Source organism: Carcharhinus amblyrhynchos, unplaced genomic scaffold (genome assembly GCF_965287045.1).
Source record: "Carcharhinus amblyrhynchos unplaced genomic scaffold, sCarAmb.v2.hapA scaffold_47, whole genome shotgun sequence".
In the NCBI taxonomy this organism is placed as follows: Eukaryota; Metazoa; Chordata; class Chondrichthyes; order Carcharhiniformes; family Carcharhinidae; genus Carcharhinus; species Carcharhinus amblyrhynchos.
The window spans coordinates 3669717-3692291 of NW_027649788.1; the positions used below are offsets into that span (position 1 = coordinate 3669717).

At 43.3% G+C, this 22575-nt stretch overlaps 1 protein-coding gene across 1 annotated transcript; it reads left to right on the forward strand.

The window, feature by feature from the left end:
• Nucleotides 1–8362: 8362 nt before the first annotated feature.
• LOC145337373 (putative G-protein coupled receptor 139) lies at nt 8363–11030 on the forward strand. Its single transcript, XM_080182165.1, has 2 exons — nt 8363–8375; nt 10135–11030. The coding sequence occupies exons 1-2, from the start codon at nt 8363–8365 to the stop codon at nt 11028–11030; spliced, it is 909 nt and encodes a 302-aa protein (XP_080038291.1).
• Nucleotides 11031–22575: the final 11545 nt, after the last annotated feature.

The following is a 22575-nucleotide window of genomic DNA, read 5'->3' on the forward strand; positions in this document are numbered from 1 at the left end:
ATCTCACTATCTCTATCTCCCTGGGATTACTCTCTCTGATCTCACTATCTCTATCTCCCTGGGATTACTCTCTCTGATCTCACTATCTCTATCTCCCTGGGATTACTCTCTCTGATCTCACTATCTCTATCTCCCTGGGATTACTCTCTCTGATTTCACTATCTCTATCTCCCTGGGATTACACTCTCTGATTTCACTATCTCTATCTCCCTGGGATTACACTGTCTGATCTCACTATCTCTATCTCCCTGGGATTACTCTCTCTGATCTCACTATCTCTATCTCCCTGGGATTACTCTCTCTGATCTCACTATCTCTATCTCCCTGGGATTACTCTCTCTGATCTCACTATCTCTATCTCCCTGGGATTACACTGTCTGATCTCACTATCTCTATCTCCCTGGGATTACTCTCTCTGATTTCACTATCTCTATCTCCCTGGGATTACACTCTCTGATCTCACTATCTCTATCTCCCAGGGATTACTCTCTCTGATTTCACTATCTCTATCTCCCTGGGATTACACTCTCTGATTTCACTATCTCTATCTCCCTGGGATTACACTGTCTGATCTCACTATCTCTATCTCCCTGGGATTACACTCTCTGTTTTCACTATCTCTATCTCCCTGGGATTACACTGTTTGATCTCACTATCTCTATCTCCCTGGGATTACACTCTCTGATCTCACTATCTCTATCTCCCTGGGATTACTCTCTCTGATTTCACTATCTCTATCTCCCTGGGATTACTCTCTCTGATTTCACTATCTCTATCTCCCTGGGATTACACTCTCTGATTTCACTATCTCTATCTCCCTGGGATTACTCTCTCTGATCTGACTATCTCTATCTCCCTGGGATTACTCACTCTGATCTCACTATCTCTATCTCCCTGGGATTACTCTCTCTGATTTCACTATCTCTATCTCCCTGGGATTACACTGTCTGTTCTCACTATCTCTATCTACCTGGGATTACTCTCTCTGATCTCACTATCTCTATCTCCCTGGGATTACACACTCTGATTTCACTATCTCTATCTCCCTGGGATTACTCTCTCTGATCTCACTATCTCTATCTCCCTGGGATTACTCTCTCTGATTTCACTATCTCTATCTCCCTGGGATTACACTCTCTGATCTCCCTATCTCTATCTCCCTGGGATTACTCTCTCTGATCTCACTATCTCTATCTCCCTGAGATTACACTCTCTGATTTCACTATCTCTATCTCCCTGGGATTACTCTCTCTGATCTCACTATCTCTATCTCCCTGGGATTACACTCTCTGATCTCACTATCACTATCTCCCTGGGATTGCACTCTCTGATTTCACTATCTCTATCTCCCTGGGATTACTCTCTCTGATCTCACTATCTCTATCTCCCTGGGATTACACTCTCTGATCTCACTATCTCTATCTCCCTGGGATTACATTCTCTGATCTCACTATCTCTATCTCCCTGGGATTACACTCTCTGATCTCACTATCTCTATCTCCCTGGGATTACACTCTCTGATCTCACTATCTCTATCTCCCTGGGATTACTCTCTCTGATCTCACTATCTCTATCTCCCTGGGATTACACTGTCTGATCTCACTATCTCTATCTCCCTGGGATTACACTCTCTGATTTCACTATCTCTATCTCCCTGGGATTACACTCTCTGATTTCACTATCTCTATCTCCCTGGGATTACTCTCTCTGATCTCACTATCTCTATCTCCCTGGGATTACTCTCTCTGATCTCACCATCTCTATCTCCCTGGGATTACACTCTCTGATTTCACTATCACTATCTCCCTGGGATTACACTCTCTGATCTCACTGTCTCTATCTCCCTGGGATTACACTCTCTGATCTCACTATCTCTATCTCCCTGGGATTACACTCTCTGATTTCACTATCTCTATCTCCCTGGGATTACACTCTCTGATTTCACTATCTCTATCTCCCTGGGATTACTCTCTCTGATCTCACTATCTCTATCTCCCTGGGATTACTCTCTCTGATTTCACTATCTCTATCTCCCTGGGATTACACTCTCTGATCTCCCTATCACTATCTCCCTGGGATTACTCTCTCTGATCTCACTATCTCTATCTCCCTGGGATTACACTCTCTGATTTCACTATCTCTATCTCCCTGGGATTACTCTCTCTGATCTCACTATCTCTATCTCCCTGGGATTACACTCTCTGATTTCACTATCTCTATCTCCCTGGGATTACACTCTCTGATTTCACTATCTCTATCTCCCTGGGATTACTCTCTCTGATCTCACTATCTCTATCTCCCTGGGATTACACTCTCTGATCTCACTATCTCTATCTCCCTGGGATTACTCTCTCTGATCTCACTATCTCTATCTCCCTGGGATTACACTGTCTGATCTCACTATCTCTATCTCCCTGGGATTACTCTCTCTGATCTCACTATCTCTATCTCCCTGGGATTACTCTCTCTGATCTCACTATCTCTATCTCCCTGGGATTACTCTCTCTGATCTCACTATCTCTATCTCCCTGGGATTACTCTCTCTGATCTCACTATCTCTATCTCCCTGGGATTACACTCTCTGATTTCACTATCTCTATCTCCCTGGGATTACACTGTCTGATCTCACTATCTCTATCTCCCTGGGATTACACTCTCTGATCTCACTATCTCTATCTCCCTGGGATTACTCTCTCTGATTTCACTATCTCTATCTCCCTGGGATTACTCTCTCTGATTTCACTATCTCTATCTCCCTGGGATTACACTCTCTGATTTCACTATCTCTATCTCCCTGGGATTACTCTCTCTGATCTGACTATCTCTATCTCCCTGGGATTACTCTCTCTGATCTCACTATCTCTATCTCCCTGGGATTACACTCTCTGATTTCACTATCTCTATCTCCCTGGGATTACTCTCTCTGATTTCACTATCTCTATCTCCCTGGGATTACACTGTCTGATCTCACTATCTCTATCTCCCTGGGATTACTCTCTCTGATCTCACTATCTCTATCTCCCTGGGATTACACACTCTGATTTCACTATCTCTATCTCCCCGGGATTACTCTCTCTGATCTCACTATCTCTATCTCCCTGGGATTACTCTCTCTGATTTCACTATCTCTATCTCCCTGGGATTACACTCTCTGATCTCCCTATCTCTATCTCCCTGGGATTACTCTCTCTGATCTCACTATCTCTATCTCCCTGGGATTACTCTCTCTGATCTCACTATCTCTATCTCCCTGGGATTACACTCTCTGATCTCACTATCTCTATCTCCCTGGGATTGCACTCTCTGATTTCACTATCTCTATCTCCCTGGGATTACTCTCTCTGATCTCACTATCTCCACCTCCCTGGGATTACTCTCTCTGATCTCACTATCTCTCTCTCCCTGGGATTACTCTCTCTGATTTCACTATCTCTATCTCCCTGGGATTACTCTCTCTGATCTCACTATCTCTATCTCCCTGGGATTACTCTCTCTGATCTCACTATCTCTATCTCCCTGGGATTACACTGTCTGATCTCACTATCTCTATCTCCCTGGGATTACTCTCTCTGATCTCACTATCTCTATCTCCCTGGGATTACACACTCTGATTTCACTATCTCTATCTCCCCGGGATTACTCTCTCTGATCTCACTATCTCTATCTCCCTGGGATTACTCTCTCTGATTTCACGATCTCTATCTCCCTGGGATTACACTCTCTGATCTCCCTATCTCTATCTCCCTGGGATTACTCTCTCTGATCTCACTATCTCTATCTCCCTGGGATTACTCTCTCTGATCTCACTATCTCTATCTCCCTGGGATTACACTCTCTGATCTCACTATCTCTATCTCCCTGGGATTACACTCTCTGATCTCACTATCTCTATCTCCCTGGGATTACTCTCTCTGATCTCACTATCTCTATCTCCCTGGGATTACACTGTCTGATCTCACTATCTCTATCTCCCTGGGATTACTCTCTCTGATCTCACTATCTCTATCTCCCTGGGATTACTCTCTCTGATCTCACTATCTCTATCTCCCTGGGATTACTCTCTCTGATCTCACTATCTCTATCTCCCTGGGATTACTCTCTCTGATCTCACTATCTCTATCTCCCTGGGATTACACTCTCTGATTTCACTATCTCTATCTCCCTGGGATTACACTGTCTGATCTCACTATCTCTATCTCCCTGGGATTACACTCTCTGTTTTCACTATCTCTATCTCCCTGGGATTACACTGTTTGATCTCACTATCTCTATCTCCCTGGGATTACACTCTCTGATCTCACTATCTCTATCTCCCTGGGATTACACTCTCTGATCTCACTATCTCTATCTCCCTGGGATTACACTGTTTGATCTCACTATCTCTATCTCCCTGGGATTACTCTCTCTGATCTCACTATCTCTATCTCCCTGGGATTACACTCTCTGATTTCACTATCTCTATCTCCCTGGGATTACTCTCTCTGATCTCACTATCTCTATCTCCCTGGGATTACTCTCTCTGATCTCACTATCTCTATCTCCCTGGGATTACACTCTCTGATTTCACTATCTCTATCTCCCTGGGATTACACTGTTTGATCTCACTATCTCTATCTCCCTGGGATTACACTCTCTGATTTCACTATCTCTATCTCCCTGGGATTACTCTCTCTGATTTCACTATCTCTATCTCCCTGGGATTACTCTCTCTGATTTCACTATCTCTATCTCCCTGGGATTACACTGTCTGATTTCACTATCTCTATCTCCCTGGGATTACTCTCTCTGATCTCACTATCTCTATCTCCCTGGGATTACTCTCTCTGATTTCACTATCTCCATCTTCACTCTCTTTGCTTTCTGGGAAAGTCGGAATTCGCCATTTTCTCCCCAGAATTGGTCCAGGAACCAGGCCGCTTCTTAAACACGATTAAAAAAGCTGAAAATCCTCCCTGCTCAGAACCGAGTATAAATATTTGCATCGCTTTCTCACCCGGACTTTCTACCGCCGAAACTTCTGGAAAGAAGCAACTCTGCGACTGCGCGTCGTTGTTTGTGATGTAAAACTGCACGCGCTCACAGAGCCCGGCGCATGCGCATACGGAGAACTGCTTCTTCATCTGCCCTCCCCCCACCTCCCCCGCTAAAAACCCACAAAGGGCCTGCGCAGTGCGCGAGTCTTGGAGTTCCTTCCGTGCTGTCCGTCTCGTTTTGGCTGGAATAATGTAGGGGGCAGTTATATGATAAAGGGTAAGCCTGTAAGGAGTATAGAGTCGCAGCGAGACCTGGGGGTGCAAGTGCACAAGTCTTTGAAGGTGGCAGTGCAAGTGGAGAGTGTGGTGAAGAAAGCCTATGGTAAGTTAGCCTTTATAGGAAGGGGTATAGAATATAAGAGCTGGAGTGTAATGTTGCAGTTGTATAGAATGTTGGTTAGGCTGCATTTGGAGTACTGCGTACAGTTCTGGTCGCCTTACTACCAGAAGGTTGTGGAGACTCTGGAGAGAGTGCAGAGGAGATTTACCAGGATGTTGCCTGGTATGGAAGGACTGGGGTATGAGGAAAGATTCAGCCAATTTGGGCTGTTTTCCCATGAAAGACGGCGACTGAGGGGGGATCTAATAGAGATATATAAGATTATGAAGGGTTTAGATAGAGTAAACAGAGGTAAGCTATTCCCTATGTTAGAGACACACAGTACGACGGGCCACGGGCTTGGGGTGAGTGGGGAGAGGTATAACACGGATATTAGAGGGAGGTTTTTCACACAGAGGGTAGTGGGGGTATGGAATGCTCTGCCAAGTAAGGTGGTGGAGGCAGGCACACTGGAGTTGTTTAAGAGTAAGTTAGACTGGCACATGAGTGGGTTGGAGATGGGAGGATTTTGGAGATTGTTTTAAATAAATATCATGAGCATTGGGACGTCCCTGGTAATGTAATAGGATGTGATATGATACTAATGTTTTTCTCTTTTAATTCACAGGTTTGAAGTCGGTCCACCTCGTGTCCAATGAGGGGCATACACGCGATGGGTTGTACTGGGGCTGCTCTTGGTTGTTCGAGATTGGCCTAGTGCTTCATGTCGTTAGTGTGTGCCTAAACTGGACAAGATTCTGGGCAAGACGACAGCTCAGTGACTATCGCTGATTGCTGTGCAGACACATGGATTTGGGCCAGTGTCTGTGGGAGTTTGTGCATTCTCCCCGTGCTTGCGTGGGTTTTCTCCGGGTGCTCCGGTTTCCTCCCACACCCCAAAGATGTGCTATCAGGCTGATTGACAGGAATAAATTGTCCCGAAATTAGTTTTCCCTCAATGTGGAGTGTAGATAAGGGTCATGGGTGGAGGGGGGGCTGGTAATGTTAAAATGGCGACGCGGGCTCGTTGGGCCGAAGGGCCTGTTTCCCGGGCTGTTTATGTTCCTTGTTCTTTCTTTGTTCTTTGACACACTTCACAGGCAAGATAATGAAACAGGCTTGTAAGACCCTGGGAATCCGACAACGATTCCATATCCCATCCCACCCTCAGAGTTCTGGGATGGTCGAGAGAATGAACCGCACACTTAAAAACGCAATTGCCAAGTCAATTGCTGAGACAGCTCAGGGGTGAGTAGATGTCCTTCCCTGTATTTGAATGCGCCTATGAGCCACCCCAGGACGCACCATAGGACTTACACCATTTGAATTCATGACGGGGAGGGCAATGAGACTCCCAGAAAACATAACGGTAGGAGGAGAAGAACTGGCACCCATCCGGGATAAAATGAGAAGATATGTGCAACAGTTAGACCACCAACTCAGAGAGCTACACCACACAGCCAGAGACCAACAGGCTATAAAAGACCAGGTTCGGAAACATGACATCTGCCATACCCCCACACTTCCCCAGGTAGGGGACAGGGTTTTGATCCAAGTTGCCCCCTGATCAGACAGGGTTCACATCGAAATGGGTCGGACCCCATGAGATTATCCTCAGCAACAAGACATGTGCCTGTGTTGACATCAGAGGGAAAGTGGGCAAGAGTTTCCAGAGTGTGTTCAAGTCCACGGCAAGAAGTGTATCATCTAAAGAGAAAGGAAACATTCCTGGATGAGGTGAGCCGAGCTGAGTATACGGAAAATGTGAAAGATAGCAATGTTGTATCATGAGGTTGATGTTGATAATTCGGGAGGACAAGGGATGATTTCAATCATGATTAGTGAACTCTAATGATAGAATGAGAAGACATTTGGCGCAGAACACCTGCAATGCAAGTTCGGTGGGAGATATCGTCTGAATAACTGCTGGCGTTAAGAGAGAGATTTTCTTTGCGAATTTCATTAATCCTGTCAAGATGCATATTTAAATCACCCGTGATTACTGCTGCACTTTTCTCAGGAGCATTCTTTTTTTTATTGTTATATACTGTACCCTACTTTGGAATTAAAGCTTGGGGCCCTCAACTTACTCCTACCAGAATGTCCTTTCTTTGTTTTTATTTCCACCCTGATAGAAGCAACATTTTTATCTTTAATGCCAATATAATTTCTTCATGGAGCTTTGACGTGATATATAACCAGGAAAGCAACCCCAGCTCGTGTTCTACCATGTATATTCTTTTAGAATACTGAGTAGCTTTGGACATTCAACTCCCAGTCCTTGCACTCCTGACATGAGATCAAGGCATGGGAGTCATGGTGGTTGGAGGGTAATGATATCACTTTCGTTTGCTGTTTAATATAGTCTCCAATTATGAATATGTATTGCATATAATAACGGTTGCTTAGTAAATGAAAGAAAAACATTGATTCAATTTAGTCTCAGCGTCTTGGGTATTCAATCCACAGGGAATTTATCCCATTGGCATAATTTGTTTGTTCTAACATAAGGATAACATTTTTTTGAACACGTTTGCAACATCTGTATCTCCTTGGAAATCGAGGGAATGCATAAAGGTGAATGCACAGGAACGTGTCACTACAGGTTTTAATTCAGAGGAATAACTTGCTCAGCAAAGGAAGAGGGCCATTCCACGCAGAAAATGCATCGACCTATTCAATTGGTCAGGAAAATATTCTATCTGTTGCTTGCCTTAGTTGGTGTCCCTGGTACGTAGCTAAAACACATTATATAGTGTAACTATGCATAAGCTTGTTTCTGCTATAAATCTGTTTCTTGTCATGTTGCATTGCATTGAATTGACACAATTGTTTGAATTCTAATGGAGTAAATAATCTGGAGAAAATAAATTTCCTGAATTATTCTTGTAGTCGTGTTGTGTTGGATGAACTATTTCCATCTCACCCATGACTTTCAGTTGTTGGATTCAGTGCAATATTGTTTCTGTTGATCCAAACATCGAAGTAGGGGGAAAAAAACATCAGGAACATGAATTTCCAAGGTGACGAGTTGACAAAAGTTATACTTAATATGATGACCAATTAGAATGTGGCATCTGGCTTCAGTAATGAGAAAAAAATAATGTTTATCAAGTTAAAATAATCTTGTGTTTGGGGTGGTAACTGGAGAGCAGATAAAGACTTGTCAATGGACAATATAATTCAATCTGGGAAGAAACTTCACTCATACTAAGGAAAGTCAATGACCGAATTGTCTTGTAACGATTGATCTTCTTCGCCAAGTCTGGTCCTGGTAATCATTAGGTCCTGGGCGCAGTGTTTTTAAGAGGTTATCTATACAAATGTCATGAAATAAACATTAATATCTCTGACCATGTAATATTCAAGTTTCGGATGTTAAAACATGGAAACTCGCCCCAACTGATTTACTTCAATCTTTATTTTGTCCTCAGTCTATCTTTATTACAGCTGGTCTAATCTCCATTCCTTCCTCGCCGTGGTGAAAACTCACTCCGTGAACATTTTTTCACATTTCATAAACATTTGAAATACACTCCGTCCATGTATGTGTACAATACTTGAGAAGGATGTGAAGGCTTTGGAAAGTGTATAGAGGAAATTCAGAAGCCTGATTCCAAGCCAAACGAACTGTAGCTGTTTTGATGGATTGGAGAGAGTGGTCTATCATCTGCGGAGGAAATAAGGCTGAGGCGCCACTTGATCTGGTTGTTCAAGATGCCGAGGGACTGAGATAACATAAACAATGAGAAACTGCTCCCAATTGAGAGAGCATCAACAACTAGAGAAGAGATGCAACATAATGGGCACAAAGTTTGAAAGAGAATGTGCGTTTAGTTTTACTCAGACTGTTGTTGGTATGTGGATTGAATTTCCATAATCCAAATGATGGAAGAATATCCTTTCAAGGCATTGAATGGAAATCGGTATGCAAACTAAAATCAGTAATGTGTAATGTTAAAGGGATAGGTCATGGTTGTGGTACTTGTGTGAACATTCTTTCAGAGAGCCAGTTGCTATATAATGGGCCGAAAGGCCTCCTTCCTTGCTTTAAGTACTCTATGATTCTATGTAGTAGCAAATGTACTTTTGCTCCAGTCATGGAATAAAATACTGCCTGTGAAATACATATCTCTACATATGTAATATATATATGCATATATATATATAGTGGATTCATAAATAATTTTGCCTAGTTTTGAAGAAACCGAGGTTTGCGCAGCCTCAGAAGTGTTACAGGTAACTTATCCACATTCAAAATCTCAAGCCTGTCGGAAATTTGAATTTCTTCTCTTGAGTCACCCCTTATCCTTCTCGTCTCCATATTATGGAGACACGTTATTTTTAGCTAATCCACACCTCCATAGTTTTGGTGTGGTTTCAGTAATAATACACCTGTACAACAACAAAATAAAAATCACGTGAAGATAGGAACACAAACAAAAGGCAAAAGGTGTCTCACCACAAATAACACACCATCTCTTAATTTAGTGATCTTCCGTGCAGATATTAATGCTGCACTTTGAACATGCTTGAATCCTCACATCATTATTCTTCTGAATATAAAACACTGAAACATCAACAGCTCCGTTCCAGAATCCAGGGAATGGAACGAAACGAATCGTTTTCTCTGTTTGAGGGAGTGTTTTGAGTTTGCAAGGGAATCTGGAAACGTCGGAATCCCCATGAATGCTTTATTGCTGCAAAAAATGTATGCTATGTGCAGAAAGGGAAGGTGCTTATTGTTGGCTTATAATGTGTGTTCCTCTTGTATTTTTGCAGTTAACTCAGTGGCAATCATCATTCTGGCCAACGGGAAATGCGGCCTTTCCAGTTGTACCACGTGCTACCTGATGGCAATGGCCATAGCGGATCTACTGGTCATTATTACTGAGGTCATTCTCTATCGAATCAATTATTATTATTTACCACGGAATTTCCTCGCAATAACGCCTGTGTGTAGTGTTCGCTATGTCCTGCTCCGTGCAGCCACAGACTGTTCTGTCTGGTTCACAGTCGCTTTCACTTTTGATAGATTTGTTGCCATTTGTTGCCAAAAGTTAGCATCAAAATATTGCACCAAGAAAACTGCGTCCATCGTTCTAGGAACAACCAGTTCTTTGTTTGGTTTGAAAAATATTCCTATCTATTTTAGATTTAAACCTAAAATTATTGTCGACAATGTACCATGGTACTGTTCCAATAAGCGAAGCTATTTCACTGACCCTAGATGGATTGGGTTCAGAAATTTTGAAAAGATTTTCAACCCGTTGATGCCATTCGGGTTAATTCTGTTGCTCAACGCTCTGACTGTCAGACACATTTTAGTGGCCAGTCGAGTCCGCAAGGGATTGAGGGGTCAGAAAAAGGCAGATAATTGCAATGATCCAGAAATGGAGAGCAGAAGGAAATCTATAGTTATACTATTCACCATATCCGGGAGCTTTATCTTTCTGTGGCTGCTGTATGTTTTATACTTCTTTAATGTTCCAATTAGCTTAGATGATCTTTCATTTTATATATTTGAAAAGATTGCATATATGCTGCGCAATTTAAGTTGCTGCACAAACACATTTATTTATGTAGCAACTCTGTCGAAATTCAGAGAACAGTTCAAGGGAGCAGTGATATATCCTGCTACATCAATTATTAAATTAATTAATAAATGCAAACAATGAAAACAGCTCCCAGCATCGGTGTGCTGCAATAGGTGATCTTCAGTGAACCAGAAGTAAAACATTTGGAAGGGCAAAAACGTGGAAGTACTATTAACGATGGCTCAGAAGGCAATAGAGAGAGGCAGGATGAGAAACAAAATCGCAGTCGGTAACGTACACAGGATCAGTCCATGACCTCGGACAAACAGCAACCAATTCAAGGACTGGGAAAAAAAGCAATGAGTGGAAAAACGCAGGCAAAACAATAAACAGATCGATAAACACACGGGAAAAGTTTGAATGATTTGTAGCAACTACAAATTTGTAGCCGGTGGAATCGGACACACCAAAGTGACGCAGCAAAATGGCTAGTGGTCGCATGCAGATTATGAGAAGGAAATAACGGGAGCTCTTTTTGTCTGTCTGTCTTTCTAACATCCATCTGTCCATCCATCACACGTCCGTCCATCCATCTGCCCACCCATGCACCCGTCCATCTGTCTATCTGGTTATCTGTCTATTTATCTATCCATCTATCTGTCAACCTGACTGTCTGACAGTCTGTCTGCGTGTATGCCAGTCTGTCTGTCTGTCTACCTTTTTGTTTATCTATCTCTGTATCCATTCCTCTACCTAGCTGTCTGTCCCTCTATAAATCTGCTATTATTTTTTTCTCTCCATCCCTCTCTCTCTTTGTTTCCAGATCACGCTCTTGTAGATCAAAACCAAAAAAGAAAGTCAAAACTCACAGATGCTTAAGTCCCTCAACACCGTTAAAACAATTATCATCCAATAAAACCACTCAGGAACATACTGAACTTAAATGGAGAATCAGTAATACTTTGCCCTCCCTAACTGTTCCGGCTTCTCTTGTCTCTTGTTCTCTTTTGCTCTGAGATTTCGATGGTACAGATCCACGTGACACTTGACCATCCACATAGCAGCAGTTCCGCTGGAAATAGCCCAGTTGTCGTTTGTAGCGTGAAACAATACTGGAACAAAAATCTTCAGATCTTTGTACTCAACAAATCATCTACCAGTTTTTTTCCAATCCCTACTTCAGGGCTCTGCCAAACCATTTGAAATCACATGAAATGGTGCAGTACAGAAATAGTATATGCCATTGTTTTGCATAAATTCTTGAAAAAAAACATTGTGTACGCAGTTCCATTATCCAAAACAGACGCATCATGTTGCCCATGAATTGCAAATATTTGATGTAGATTTTCACTTTAACAAGAGCTGTTATATTAATCATGAATTCTGCTCCCAAACAGGGTCGAAGCGGCCATCCGTGATCCCCACAGTATGCATCAATCCTGCACACATAACTCATCCTCTGTGATAGTTGCCTATCTTTGCAACACAAATGGATTAACTTTTGACAGAACAGTCTCTGTCCCTCAACTGCTGAATCTGTTTTGGAGAATGGAAAATGTTTCCAGTAAAAAGAGATACCATGGGAAGACACAATGCCTTGAATGGCAAATCCAAGAAAGGGAGATGACTCAACACATTCACAGTCTCGTTGTTTTCCCCTGTTCTGTGCACAATATGGTCCTGATTAGCTGGCAATGGGAAGAGTGTATTTGGACTCACAGAAAAGATTTCCCAATGACTTGTGGTCTGTTTATAGGGTGAACGAATAACTATAGAGGTTCGAATAGAATCTTTCTACCGCAAAACGACAGTTTGATCATGTTTTGTCCTCGTGTGAATATTCCATATCAGCCTTTTTTTTTCTGAAATGACCCGCCCTCCATTAAATGAAAATAAATCTGCCCGACACAGTAGCGTAATTCATCGTACCACGGGATACGTTCCCCTGTCTGATTCAAAATGTCCCTGCAGATACGTCGATTTCAATAAGTTATTCAGATTCTTAGACTCTTTTCGCTCTGCACACATTCTATAATTGCACAATTCTAGGATAATGGAATGTGGAATCTGAAACTCATTTTAAAAATCTCCTGAGTCCCCCTGAGGAAACATTCCAAGACACGTATTATCCTTGCATTTCCACTGAACTCAAATAGTTTGATTTTAAATCGCCCTCTATTCTTAGCAGTCTCTGGTCTGCTGATGTTGCCGTTTCATCTCTTTATTAGAAACGTTAAAAATTCAGTTTCTATCATTCCATCTTTCTGGCAAGGCTGCACATTTCGACCAGTTTTTTAAAATCAAATTGATGTCCCCCCGTCACATTTGCACTTTTCAGGTATGACACTTCCCTTTCCTGAATTCTCCATCTCAATATCGGTGAATAGACTCGGATGGATACTTACTATAAACCAGAATTCCAAATTGACATTGACCGAACTTCCTCTTAGTCTGCTTCTATACAGCCTTTGAATAATGTTCCCTTAACCTGTGTGTGTGTTTGGATGATGCAACGTCTGAGCTTCTGACATTGATTTCTCAACCTCAGAAGTTGACTCCCCGCACTATAGTTTGAAAAGATGATGCCGTTATGCTGCATTTCCCAGAATACTGTCTTCATCCCTTGCCCTCCAGAAAGGAATCTAGCATTTCACTCATTCCTTCCTTCAAACCTCAACTCCACCACATGCAACACATCTGATGCTCCAATCTCAAAATGTTCAACTTCACTCAACCACTAGATTATTTTTGGTAAAAGCTGAGAATCGACCTGATAGATGTTTACACAATTATGAGACCAGTCGGCAGAATGTCTTGTCAGAGTTTTTTTATCTCAGGGTATAAATGCCAATTGCTACAGGACATATTTTAATGTCACAACGGGGAAACTTTAAAAGAGATGTGAGAGGCAAGATTTTTCTTCACAGAGAGTATTTCGCTGACGGAGGGGATGTCAGAAGCAAATACAATAGCAATGTTTACAAAAAAACATCTTGACAGATAGATACATGAATAAGCAGGGAATACAGAGATACAGGCTGCGTAGATGCAAAACAAAATCATTAGTTTAGAAAAGTATCATTTGTCGGCACAGGCTTGACCAAACAAACAACATTTTCTTTTCGGGCCTCTCCCTGTGTTTTTTTTTAAACTTTGGAGATGTTTTATTGTGAATTGGTTCTCCAACAAACAAAGAATGCAGCTTAGAACTGGATGACTTGGCCCTTCCTCTGCTTATCTCCTCCCAGCTCAAAGTGCTTGCATCTCTTCATGGCCAGCATTCTCTCTGACCCACAGTTGGGCTCCACACACTCCAATCTCAGCACAATCTTCTTTGTGGTCTGAGCCTTTTCCCCAAATTTAGGTTTTGTCAGTCCATCATAACCTCTCTGCTTTCTGTCATAACATCTCTTACCCTGTGTGTATTAGGAATCCTTCCCCTTCTTGTACTGGGGAACCTTGTGGGGCTGGTGCCTCCGATTTTTTTTTGCAATATGTCCTCCGGGTCTTTGGTACGTTGCCCATTTTCCCAAACCTGGCGGTGAGCGGAAAAAAAGCTCGGGTCTGTCCCTGTTCCTCTTCAATTTCAAAACAATAGAGAGTCTTCAATCACACCCAGGATAGGATTATTTGCAGACATCCACCGAACTCCAGCCAACACAACCCTCCTCCCCTTCCTTCCCATGAACATGCAGGACATAGAACACGTGTCCTTTTAACTAAGGTTATGAGGTCATCGGGCCCAGAAACAAGGGACCATTCGGCCTGTGTATCATGTCTCACGGTGAAATAACACAGTTGCTGAGGCGACAGACAGGGCCGTGTGGTGGCACAGTTAATAGCACAGCAGTCTCCCCGCGTGAGGACCTGGATTTAGTTGCTGTCGTGTGTGACTGTGTAGAGCTTGACATTCTCTCCGTGTTTGCATGTTTTTCCTCTGGGTGCTTAGAACAAAAACAAAACAAAGAACAAAGAACAACCCAACACGGGAAACAGGCCCTCCGGCCCAACGAGCCCTCGCCGCCATCGTAACAAAGCATTTTCCTACACCTACCTTGACCCGTGTGTATGCGTATGGTACCCCTATTGGAACCAGATTCAGGGGAGAATAGTTTAGGGACAATTTGTTACACCAATCAGCCTAAGAGCACATCTTTGGGGTGTGGGAGGAAACCGGAGCACCCAGAGGAAACCCACGCAACCACAGGGAGAATGTGCAAACTCCCACAGACACAGGCTCAAATCCATGTATCTGCACAGCTAGCAGTGATAGTCACTGAGCTGTTGTGGTGCCCATCTGCTGGTCCAGTTTTAAGCACACACAACGACGTGAAGTACTAGGCCACTCTCGAAACATCCAAGAGCAGCCCATGCACGACCCACCGTGTGCATGCCCCTCGTTAGACAACAAGGTGGACCGACACACCTGCGGATTAAAAGAGACAAAACATTAACATGCAGCATTAGATTTCCAGTATCGTCTCGAGGCTCTGACCCTTTTTAAAACCATCTCCTATAACCCTCCATCTCTGTTTCACTCATGTGCCTATCTAAGTAAACCTTAAACATGTCCAGCGTGCCTGCCTCCACCACCTTACTTGGTAGTGCATTCCATACCCCCACGACCCTCTGTGTGAAAAACCTCCCTCTAGTATCCAAATTATACCTCTCCCCCCTCACCCTTAGCTCGTGACCCCTTGTGATATTTGTCTCCAATCTTGGAAAAAGCCTGCCACTGTTGACTCTATCGATACCCTTCATTATTTTATACACCTCTATCAGATCACCCCTTAATCTCCGTCTTTCTAAGGAGAAGAGCCCCAGTTTATCCAATCTTTCCTCATAACCCAGTCCTTCCATACCAAGCAGCATCCTGGTAAACCTCCTCTGCACTCTCTCCAGAGTCTCCACGTCCTTCCGGTAGTAAGGTGACCAGAACTGGATGCAGTACTCCAAATGCGGTTTAACCAACATTCTGTACAACTGAAGCATTAGACGCCAGCTCTTATACTCTATACCCTTTCCTATGAAGGCTAGCATTCCGTAAGCTTTCTTCCCAACCTTCTCCACCTGGGTTGCCACCTTCAGAGACTTGTGCACTTGCACTCCCAGGTCCCTTCGCATTTCTATACTCTTAATTGGTCTACCTTTTATGTAACTCCTCCCTGCATTATTCCTTCCAAAATGCATCACCTCGCATTTGTCAGGATGAAATCCCATCTGCCATCTATCTGCCCAATATACAAGCCTATCTATATCCTGCTGTGTCACCTGACAATCCTCCTCGCTATCCGCCAATCCTGCCATTTTGGTGTCATCTGCAAACTTGCTGATCACACCATGTATGCCCTCTTCCAAGTCGTTTATATATATATTACGAAGAGAAGAGGTCCCAGTACTGAGCCCTGCGGCATACCACTGGTCACTGGCCTCCAGCTAGAAAAGGACCCTTCCACTACTACCCTCTGTCTCCTGTTGCGTAGCCAGTTTTCAATCCATCTAGATACCTGTCCCTGTATCCCATGTGCCTTAACCTTTTCTACCAGCCTACCGTGAGGGACTTTGTCAAACGTCTTACATATAGATGACACCAATGGCTCGTCCATCGTCAACCGTTTTTGTCACCTCCTCAAAAAATTCTACCAGATTCATAAGGTGAGACCTCCCCTGAACAAAGCCATGCTGCGTATCCCTAATCAGATCGCAACGCTCCAAATACTTATACATCCTATACCGAAGAATTTTTTCCAATAATTTTCCTACCACCAATGTCAAACTCACTGGCCTATGATTACCAGAGTTATCCCTACTGCCCTTTTTAAACAGCGGTACCACATTCGCTATCCTCCAGTCCTCTGGGACCTCACCTGTGTCTAAAGAAGACACAAAGATTTGCGTCAGAGGCTCAGCAATTTCATCTCTCACCTCCCTCTGCAGCCTGGGATAAATGCCATCAGGCCCCGGAGTTTTATCAGTTTTTATGCTACCTAAAAACCCTAATACTTCCTCCCTCGTAATGGATATTTCCTTCAACTGGTCTACAGCTCCCTCCTTTGAGAATTCCGACGCAAAGCATTCATTCAGGATCTCCCCCATTCCCTCAGACTCAATGCATAGTTCCCCTCCTTTGTCCCTAAGAGGACCAATTTTCCCTCGAACCACCCTCTTGTTCCTAATATGAGTAAAATGCCTTTGGGTTTCCCTAAATCCTACCAGCCAAAGCCATTTCATGCCCCCTTTTCCCCCTTCTAACTCCCCTTTTGGTCTCCTCTCAAAAGCCAACGATGTGCACGTTCAGTCGATTGTCCATGCTAAATTGTCCCTTACTTTCTCAAGGTGACCAGGTTAGATTGATTAGCCATGGGAAAGCATGGTTGGTGTGCCGAGGTAAAATTCTCTGTTAGAAAATCTTCATTAATCGAGGGATTGAGTTTAGGAGTCGGGAGGTAATGCTGCAACTTTATAAGACCCTTGTCAGGCCTCATTTGGAGTACTGTGCGCCGTTCTGGTCGCCTCACTATAGGAAGGACGTAGAAGCTATTGAAAGGGTACAGAGGAGATGTACAAGGATGTTGCCTGGATTGGGAGGCATGCCTTATGAAGATAGGTTGAGGGAGCTGGGACTCTTCTCCCTGGAGAGACGAAGGTTGAGAGGCGACCTGATAGAGGTTTATAAAATGTTGAGAGGAATAGATAGGGTGGATTCCCAGAGGCTATTTCCCCGGTTGAAATGGTCGCTACAAGAGGACACAGATTTAAGGTGCGGGGAGGCAAGTACAGAAGTGATGTTAAGGGTAAGTTTTTCACTCAGAGGGTGGTGAGTGAATGGAATCGGCTGCCGTCAGTGGTGGTGGAGGCGAACTCGCTGGGGTCTTTTAAAAGACTTCTGGATGAGTATATGGGATTTAGTGGGATTGGGGGTTGTAGATAGGTCTATGGATTGGTAGGTGTTGATGTGATCGGCGCAACTCGTGGGCCGAAGGGCCTGTTTGTGCTGTAGTGTTCTATGTTCTAAACCAATATACTCAACATCATTTGGCATTAACTGACAGCATCACACCAATTCCATCCTTCCTGGATTACACACTATATGATCTCACTGGTTCAATCCACCACAGGTTACATGCAGTCTGATCTCACTGGCTCCATCCACACCAGTTTACATACTGTATGATCTCACTGGCTCCATCCTCCCAGGATTACACAGTCTAGATCATTGGCTCAATTCGACCTGGGCCATACACTGTTTGATATCACAGACTCTATCCTCCTCAGGATATGCAATGACTGGCTCCAAATTCCCTGGGTTACATTCTATCTAATCTTACTGGCTCTATCCACACTGGTTTACACACTGACTACTTCAATCCTCCATGGACCTGCTCTTGGGAAAGGAGGTTCATTGGACTTTTGGCCTTGTTCTGTCTCCAAAAATAAGAACATCCATTTATGATTAACTGTGGATTGCAGGTTGAACTATTTAAACTGAACTGCAATGAGCGGTTAGGTTTTCGACTGCACTGCCATGATCCTGTTGAAAACTGGTTTAATTGTTATTTTCAAATTGTATAATAAAGGAAAGGAAATAACTGTGCCATGACGAAAGGGAGCGGGAATGGAAATATCAGCATTGCTGTCTGAGAAAGCCAGCACAGATTTGATTAGCTGAGTGGCCGCTTATTATTTTCCACCTGGAAACATTCCAATATTGGAAATTTGGAAAATTGGAAAATATTGCCTAACTAATACTGCGAAACCATAATGGATCTGTTCGAAAAACTAAAAATTATAATAGTGCTCACAATTTTCAAGCTCCCCAAGGTATGCTATTTTTTCTGATTCTGAGAAAATGGGTAGTGTTATGGATCCGATAGTACCCTGGGTAAAGATCAACTACACATCATCATCATACAGATATCTTTCAATCGAGCAGTGCAATTGTCTTTACTCTGTTCTCTGGTACAAAGCTGAATCTGAATTGCAAGAAGTATTTTGTTTATTTTGAACTGTTTTCATATATTAGTGATATTTTCAGAAAAAAAACATGTTATTCCTGTATGTGGTACCAGGGATATTACATCTGTTTCTCTTCAATTTGATGCTCAGAGGACCCTGTATAGAAATCAAGTCCTGTGGGCAGTTATGGTTGTGTAACCTTAGGTTAGTTTTTAAGTAATCTGATTCTTATCAAAATGCAAAAAGAAATCAGGAGGCAACTATTACCACTCAAAAGCGAAAATAATGCAGATAATGGAAAACATGAAATAAGAATACAGAATATTGTATATACTGACAGCAGGTCAGGCAGCATCTGTAAGGAGGGAACAAAATGAATTTTGATGAAAAATCATCAACCTGAATATTAACTGTTAACTGTCCAAAGAAGCTGCTTGACCTACTCAACATTTTTTTATTGCAAAGATCAATGTTTATTTGTTGGGTTCAGGCACAATCAGAAACAGTACACTGAGATATCAGAGTTCAGAGAGAGATGCCTTTGAACTTGGATCACTATCTGTTCTCGTCTGTCTCATATTAACTCTGTGATAAAATAATAGTTTTGAACATTGCTTTTTTCGTCTCAGGAGCCAGATTCCTCTGCCTTCAATTTGGATAACTTCCATCATTGGTTATTTTCCAATTGGCAGGAGGTCACTGACCATAGTCTCCTTGATTAATCCTTAGTTAATGTTTAGCTGTCTGGGCTGCACTAGAATGTTTGCATCAATGAACTCGTTGAAAAGCTATAGAAATCTAATGGAATTAGAAAATGCTGGAAATATTCAAGTCAGCAATTTGCAACGTCTGCAGCATTTTGCAATTGTGTTCTTTCTTGTTTCCACTTCCTGGATTTGAATTAAAAAAATAGGTTATACAAATAAGGGGCATTTTTTTCCCCAGTTTGTTCATTTTCAGTCTGTTACCGTTTCTCCCACTATTATGCAATCTTTTTCTTCACAGCCTGTCACTGGATTCAAATTGGGCTGCACAGTAGCACAGTGGTTAGCACTGCTGCTTCACAGCTCTAGGGACCTGGGTTTGAATCGAAGGGCTAGATGGCCTACTGCTGCTCCATTTTCTTATGTTCTTATGGCCTTACCAGTTAACATCACCCTCCATCCTCCCCAGGATACACACTGCGGCCATCCCCTCCGGGTTACACACCGTCTGATCTCACTGGCCCCATGCCCCCGAACTCAGTCTCCATCCTTTGCGGGTTACGCACTGTCTGAACTCGCTGCCTCCGTTTTCACCAGTTTACACACTGTCTGATCGCCATGTCTCCATCCTGCCCGGATTGGACACTGTCTGTTCATATTGGTACCATCCTCTTGTGTTTACAGACAGATCTCACTGCCTCCATTCCACCCCCTCCCCCCATTACACATTGTCTGATTTCACTATCTCTATCTCCCTGGGATTACACTGTCTGATGTCACTATCTCTATCTCCCTGGGATTACACTCTCTGATTTCCCTATCTCTATCTCCCTGGGATTACACTCCCTGATCTCACTATCTCTATCTCCCTGGGATTACTCTCTCTGATCTCACTATCTCTATCTCCCTGGGATTACTCTCTCTGATTTCACTATCTCTATCTCCCTGGGATTACTCTCTCTGATCTCACTATCTCTATCTCCCTGGGATTACTCTCTCTGATCTCACTATCTCTATCTCCCAGGGATTACACTCTCTGATCTCACTATCTCTATCTCCCTGGGATTACTCTCTCTGATTTCACTATCTCTATCTCCCTGGGATTACTCTCTCTGATTTCACTATCTCTATCTCCCTGGGATTACTCTCTCTGATCTCACTATCTCTATCTCCCTGGGATTACTCTCTCTGATCTCACTATCTCTATCTCCCTGGGATTACTCTCTCTGATCTCACTATCTCTATCTCCCTGGGATTACTCTCTCTGATTTCACTAACTCTATCTCCCTGGGATTACACTCTCTGATTTCACTATCTCTATCTCCCTGGGATTACTCTCTCTGATCTCACTATCTCTATCTCCCTGGGATTACACTCTCTGATTTCACTATCTCTATCTCCCTGGGATTACTCTCTCTGATCTCACTATCTCTATCTCCCTGGGATTACTCTCTCTGATCTCACTATCTCTATCTCCCTGGGATTACACTCTCTGATTTCACTATCTCTATCTCCCTGGGATTACTCTCTCTGATTTCACTATCTCTATCTCCCTGGGATTACTCTCTCTGATCTCACTATCTCTATCTCCCTGGGATTACACTCTCTGATCTCACTATCTCTATCTCCCTGGGATTACTCTCTCTGATTTCACTATCTCTATCTCCCTGGGATTACTCTCTCTGATCTCACTATCTCTATCTCCCTGGGATTACTCTCTCTGATTTCACTATCTCTATCTCCCTGGGATTACACTCTCTGATCTCACTATCTCTATCTCCCTGGGATTACACTCTCTGATCTCACTATCTCTATCTCCCTGGGATTACTCTCTCTGATTTCACTATCTCTATCTCCCTGGGATTACTCTCTCTGATTTCACTATCTCTATCTCCCTGGGATTACTCTCTCTGATTTCACTATCTCTATCTCCCTGGGATTACTCTCTCTGATCTCACTATCTCTATCTCCCTGGGATTACTCTCTCTGATCTCACTATCTCTATCTCCCTGGGATTACTCTCTCTGATCTCACTATCTCTATCTCCCTGGGATTACTCTCTCTGATTTCACTATCTCTATCTCCCTGGGATTACACTCTCTGATTTCACTATCTCTATCTCCCTGGGATTACTCTCTCTGATTTCACTATCTCTATCTCCCTGGGATTACACTCTCTGATTTCACTATCTCTATCTCCCTGTGATTACACTCTCTGATTTCACTATCTCTATCTCCCTGGGATTACACTCTCTGATCTCACTATCTCTATCTCCCTGGGATTACTCTCTCTGATTTCACTATCTCTATCTCCCTGGGATTACTCTCTCTGATCTCACTATCTCTATCTCCCTGGGATTACTCTCTCTGATTTCACTATCTCTATCTCCCTGGGATTACTCTCTCTGATCTCACTATCTCTATCTCCCTGGGATTACTCTCTCTGATCTCACTATCTCTATCTCCCTGGGATTACTCTCTCTGATTTCACTATCTCTATCTCCCTGGGATTACTCTCTCTGATCTCACTATCTCTATCTCCCTGGGATTACTCTCTCTGATTTCACTATCTCTATCTCCCTGGGATTACTCTCTCTGATTTCACTATCTCCATCTTCACTCTCTTTGCTTTCTGGGAAAGTCGGAATTCGCCATTTTCTCCCCAGAATTGGTCCAGGAACCAGGCCGCTTCTTAAACACGATTAAAAAAGCTGAAAATCCTCCCTGCTCAGAACCGAGTATAAATATTTGCATCGCTTTCTCACCCGGACTTTCTACCGCCGAAACTTCTGGAAAGAAGCAACTCTGCGACTGCGCGTCGCTGTTTGTGAGGTAAAACTGCACGCGCTCAAAGAGCGCCGCGCATGCGGAGAACTGCTTCTTCGTCCGCCCTCCGCCTCCACCTCCACCTCCCCGCCCCCTCCCCCCCTCAGAATCACAACCCACAAAGGGCCTGCGCAGTGCGCGAGTCTTGGAGTTCCTTCCTTGCTGTCCGTCTCGCGCACAGGCGGTTACAACCCGAGCGCG